At 41.4% G+C, this 6,172-nt stretch overlaps 1 protein-coding gene across 1 annotated transcript; it reads right to left on the bottom strand.

The window, feature by feature from the left end:
- Positions 1–4,007: 4,007 nt before the first annotated feature.
- LOC149449656 (olfactory receptor 5AR1-like) lies at positions 4,008–4,940 on the bottom strand. The gene has a single exon (XM_089692983.1). The coding sequence runs from the start codon at positions 4,938–4,940 to the stop codon at positions 4,008–4,010; it is 933 nt and encodes a 310-aa protein (XP_089549109.1).
- Between the last annotated feature and the right edge of the window lie 1,232 nt (positions 4,941–6,172).

Genomic DNA, 6,172 nt, shown 5'->3' with positions numbered 1-6,172 from the left:
TATTGACCTTTGGCTTGTTCCTTGACTATGCTTCCACTTGATCCCAACCTAAAACCACTTGGTATCGACCTTTGGCTTGTTCCTTGACTACACTTCCACTTGATCCCAACCTGAAAACACTTTTTATTGACCTTTGGCTTATTCCTTGACTACGCTTCCACTTGATCCCAACCTGAAAACACTTGTTATTGACCTTTGGCTTGTTCCTTGACTATGCTTCCACTTGATCCAAACCTGTAACCACTTGCTATCGACCTTTGGCTCGTTCCTTGACTACAGTTCTACTTGATCCCAACCTGTAACCACTTGTTACTGTCCTTTGACTTGTTTACCGACTACATTTCTGCTTGATCCCTACCTGCATTATCTGCTGCTAGACTCTGGCTTGCTCACCTCCTGGTGGGGTGATCCTGAGGACCGCAACCTGGTACTAACATGCAGCAAAACCCATCTCCACCATCAGAAATTCTTTTAAGACAGGTTTGCGCTTAGACCCCGTGCCTTGGGTGAGCCCATGCCATCCACCATGGTGACTAACTAGTCAATGGGAGCCTCTCTACTGCTATAGCAACTGGTCTTCGAGCCTGACCCCTGACCGTGACAAGCATAGTCTGGTCTTAAAAAGAGCAAAATGCAAATAATTTATTGAATCAAATTTTTTTTCTACACTTGCAAACTTCAGGTTCCAAGCTGGAAAGATAACTGAGCAGTTGTATAATAAAATCTGCCAATTCTAATAGTCGTGTGCTCCCAAAATGATTTTCAACATAATTTTTGCTTAATAGAATTTTTTTTTACCTTTTTCGCTGTCCTATAACAAGAATGGCAATTGAAAAAATGTTTTGCTTTGCCTTGATTGGAGCTGCTGTATTTATTTAACATTTAATTTGTAATTATATCTGATATTTATCTATAATCAGGAATCAGGGGATTTCATTTTGATCTCTTACCTCTGTGAGATAACGTCATCTAACAAGCAGGATTTACACGTCTAAATATGTCTGTATACTGAGCAGTTTTTATACTACACACAATTACCTGAAGACAATTGTCATCTTCCCCAAGGACCATCATTATTATTATTATTGTAAAAATAATGAAGGAAAACAACAATTAGTACACAATTTTCTTTACTAATGAAAGCAGTCACAAATATAACATACAGTGCCTTGAAAAAGTATTCATACCCCTTGAAATTTTCCAAATGTCATGTGTAAATGTAAATGTATTTTATTGGGATTTGATGTGATAGACCAGCACAAAGTGGCACATCATTGTGAATTTGAAGGAGAATGATAAATGGTTTTCAAAATGTATTCAGCCCCCCGGAGTCAATACTTTGTAGGACCCCCTTTGGCTGCAATTCCAGCTGCAAGTCTTTTTGGGGATGTCTCTGCCAGCTTTGCACATCTAAAGAGGGACATTTCTGCCCATTCTTCTTTGCAGAATTGCTCAAGCTCTGTCAGATTGGATGGAGAGTGTCTGGGAACAGCAATTTTCAAGTCTTGCCACAGATTTTCCATTGGATTTGGGTCTGGACTTTGACTGGGCCATTCTAACACATGAATATGCTTTGAACTGAACCATTCCATTGTAGCTCTGGCTGGATGTTTCGGGTCGTTGTCCTGCTGGAAGGGGAACCTCCGCCCCGGTCTCAAGTCTTTTGCAGACTATAACAGGTTTTATTCTAAGATTGCCCTGCATTTGGTTCCATCCATCTTCCCATCAAATCTGACCAGCTTCCCTGTCCCTGCTGAAGAAAAGCATCCCCATAACATGATGCTGCCACCACCATGTTTCACGGTGGGGATGGTGTGTTCAGGGTGATATGCAGTGTTAGTTTTCTGCCACACATACCGTTTTGCTTTTAGGCCAAAAAGTTTCATTTTGGTCTCATCTGATCAGAGCCCCTTCTTCCACATGTTTGCTGTGTCCCCCACATGGCTTCTCACAAACTGAAAACGGGATTTCTTATGGCTTCCTTTCAACAATGGCTTTCTTCTTGCAACTCTTCTATAAAGGCCAGATTTGTGGAGTGCAGGACTAATAGTTGTCCTATGGACAGATTCTCCCACCTGAGCTGTGGATTTCTGCAGCTCCTCCAGAGTTCCCATGGGCCTCTTGGCTGCTTCTCTGATGAATGCTTTCCTTGTCCGGCCTGTCAGTTTAGGTGAATGGCCATATCCATGTCCATGTAAGTTTTCAGTTGTGCCATACTTTTTCCATTTTCGGATGATGGCTTGAACAGTGCTTCGTGAGATGTTCAAAGCTTGGGATATTTTTTGTTATAACCTAACTCTGCTTTAAACTTCTCCACAACTTTATCCCTGACTGTCTGGTTTGTTCCTTCGCCATCATGATGCTGTTTGTTCACTAATGTTCTCTAACAAACCTCTGAGGGCTTCACAGAATAGCTGTATTTATACGGTGTGACGGGAGTGACTTTTGGGGGTGGGGGGACCTCTGTATCATCTCCCCAAATCATTATGTTTAACCCACCCTGTGCCTGTTTAAGGGTACAGGGTGTACATGTGAATGTCCCAGTATTGTGCATTTGTGTGTTGTCCTTTGTCTAGGCCACATGGCTGTCCATTGTCTGTTTGCCATGTGCTACCCCCCATTGTGCTGTGCCTTGCTGGCCAGCCAACTATTATGGGATGTACTGTTTGTGTATTGGTGTGGGGGGTTGGTCAATGTCCTTTGCCATGTGCTTCATCCCATTGTTCTGTGTCTTGGTGGGATGGGGAGGGGTGATGATGTATTTCCTGTTCTTGGTTGTTTCCCCGTCCTCTGTATATATCCTGTGTTTTGTGTTAAAATAAAAAGTAGTTGGCTTCCTGTATTAAGAAGAGCTGGGTGCTGTCTATTTCCTGAGGGATTTCAAGGGTGTGGTCCATGGATGATGTTCGGACAGGGGAAGCTGTGGTATAACGGAAAAACTCAGTGCGGTCTGGGTTCCGGTTCCGTTACATACGGAGATTACTTTACACATTTATAGGTGGACTCTATTTACTAATTAGGTGACTTCTGAAGGCAACTGGTTCCACTAGATTTTAGTTACGGGTATCAGAGTAAAGGGGGCTGAATACAAATGCATGCCACACTTTTCAGATATTTACATGTAAAAAATTTTGAAAACCATTTCTCACTTTCCTTCCACTTCAAAATTATGTGCCACTTTGTGTTAGTCTATCACATAAAACGTTTTACTGAAGAAAATGATTGAAATGTAGGTTCTTCAACACAAACCCACTGCAAAAATGAAGCTAAATCCAAGATATATGGTCATGGCCAAAACTATTGGCACCCTGTATTTCTGTCAGATAACGCAGCGCTTTGCCCACAAAATTGTTGCAATTAGAAATGTTCCGGCATTCTCATGTGTAGTTCTTTTGTTTGTATTGGTATGACACAAAATTGGAGAAACAAAAAGCCAAATCTGACACATTCAAAACAAAACCCCAAAATGCATTGGACAACATTATTGACACCTTCTCAAAATTGTAAGAAATAATTGCATCCGTATCTTTGCAGAGTGAGAATGCTCTAACAGTTGATTTTGATCCCTGGCCAACAGAAGAATGTCCTCCAGGTGGTGGTGAACCCAGAGGCCCTGCAGTCTGAGCAAGGCTAATACAGCAATGAGAACTTTTGTGAACGTCCTGGGAGAAGTGCATAGGCCGAAAAGAAGGCTCCTAAACTGTAAATGCATTTGTCCAGCAGCAACCTCAGGTATTTCTGGAAAGAAGGAAGAACTGGGATGTGAGAGTAAGCATCCTACAGATCCAATGAAAGCATCCAGTCGCCTGGCTGTACTGTTTGAATGATAGTGTGGAACTTGAACTGGAACTTCTCCAAGAGGATAAAGCTGTTCAGCCTTTTTGGGTCTATAACTGGATGCCAACCCTCATCCTTCTTGTGAACTATAAACAAGGTAGCATAGAAACCTGTATATCTTTCTGTGAATGGAACTAGAAGTTGAAGTGTTGGTAAGTACTGTATATATATTAACGGGGACTTTTCTGAAGCAGTCTTACGATGGCCTTTTTCACCTCCTGGTTCCTCAAACTGTAGATAAGAGGATTCAACATTGGAGTCACTGCTGTGTAGAATACAGAGGCCACGATTTCCTGTTTTTTGAGGGTACTGGAGGATGGATGAAGGTAAGTACAGAAAACTGTAACATAGAAGATGGTAGCACACGTAAGATGGGAGGAGCAGGTGCTAAATGCTTTCCTTCTGCCAGCCGCAGACTTTATCCGTAAGACAGAAGAAATGATGAGAATGTAGGTTACCAGGATGGTCGTCATTGAACCTAAGCTACAAAAACACACAAAGAAAAGGGTGACGATGGTGCAGGTGCGGGTTTCGGAACATGACAACCTGACCAGAGGAGGGATGTCGCAGTAGAAGTGTTCTATGAGGTTAGATTCACAGAATTCAAGACTGAATAGACTGCTGGTCTGCGCAACTGACTGCACAAAGCCGACAGAGAAAGAGAGAATGATAAGACAAAGACATTTCTTCTTAGTCATTACTAAGACATAGTGTAGAGGGCGGCATATCGCGACATAGCGGTCATACGCCATGTCTGAGAGGACAAAGACCTCTGTACCTACCAGTGCACAAAAGAAATAGAACTGAAGAGTGCAACCAATAAATGTTATTAACTTTCTCTCAGAAAGGAGGTCAGCCAACATTTTAGGAGTAGTTACTGAAGTGTAGAAGAGGTCCACCAGAGACAGATAGCTCAATAAGTAGTACATTGGTGTGTGGAGGTTGGGTGAGATTTGAACCATTGCTATCATACCAATATTTCCAAGTATGGTCACTATGTAAACCACTAAAAAGATCATAAAGAGGAACGGGGCAACTAATTCATCATCTGTAAGACCAGAAAACTCAAACATGGTCACTTGAGTCTTGTTCTTGACATTCATGATGTTTGTGCTCTGAAATAGTTAAAATAGTATCTCATTTGTTTATGTAAACAGTATATCCAAAAATTATACAAACTGGTGTCCTGCAGTAGATGTTCATGCATTGAGACTTTTTTAAAATTTATCCTCCCACATAGAATGATAATTTGCAATATGAGGAATATCTGCTAAGTTTTGAAGAGAAACATTTTATCTCCATTTTATCATCATCATCATCATCATCATCATCATCATCATCAGATAAAAGGTTCTTGGTTAACATTATCAGTGATTGTAAATGTGGGCTTAATATCTTTCTAGCTGGAAATGCAATACCTACCTATAATTAGTGGGGATTCATCAAAAAGAGTGATTGACTCAGAGAATTAGTTTGGTTTTTTTTTTTTTTGGAATCGGTGGTGGTGAAGGGCCAGAATCCCTGTTGGGTTTTTATTTCTGTCTGTGTCCCCGTTGGGAAGATTCACCCTCTGTATTTGTTTTGGTGAACATTGCCACAGGATCAAAAGTGAAGGAAATTCCAAAAAAACAAATAAAAAAACAGGGTTTTTAACACTTACCAAAAAAGTTCTGGTTTTATATACAGTGGGGCAAAAAAGTATTTAGTCACCACCAATTGTGCAAGTTCTCCCACTTACAAAGATGAGAGAGGCCTGTAATTGGCATCATAGGTAGACCTCAACTATGAGAGACAAAATGAGAAACAAAATCCAGACAATCACATTGGCTGATTTGGAAAGGATTTATTTGCAAATTATGGTGGAAAATAAGTATTTGGTCACCTACAAACAAGCAAGATTTCTGGCTCTCACAGACCTGTACCTTCTTCTTTAAGAGGCTCCTCTGTCCTGCACTCATTACCTGTATCAATGGCACCTGTTTGAACTTGTTATCAGTATAAAAGACACCTGTCCACCACCTCAAACAGTCACACTCCAAACTCCACTATGGTGAAGACCAAAGAGCTGTCGAAGGACACTAGAAACAAAATTGTAGACCTGCACCAGGCTGGGAAGACTGAATCTGCAATAGGCAAGCAGCTTGGTGTGAACAAATCAACTGTGGGAGCAATAATTAGAAAATGGAAGACATACAAGACCACTGAAAATCTCCCTCGATCTAGGGCTCCATGCAAGATCTCACCCCGTGGGGTCAAAATGATCACAAAAACGGTGAGCAAAAATCCCAGGACCACACGGGGGGACCTAGTGAGTGACCTGCAGAGAGCTGGGACC

Source organism: Staurois parvus, unplaced genomic scaffold (genome assembly GCF_062004578.1).
Source record: "Staurois parvus isolate SC_StPar_1 unplaced genomic scaffold, SC_StPar_1.0 ptg000609l, whole genome shotgun sequence".
NCBI lineage: Eukaryota > Metazoa > Chordata > Amphibia > Anura > Ranidae > Staurois > Staurois parvus.
The sequence above is the reverse complement of the archived record's forward strand: the minus strand, read 5'-3'. Positions and strand labels throughout refer to the sequence as shown.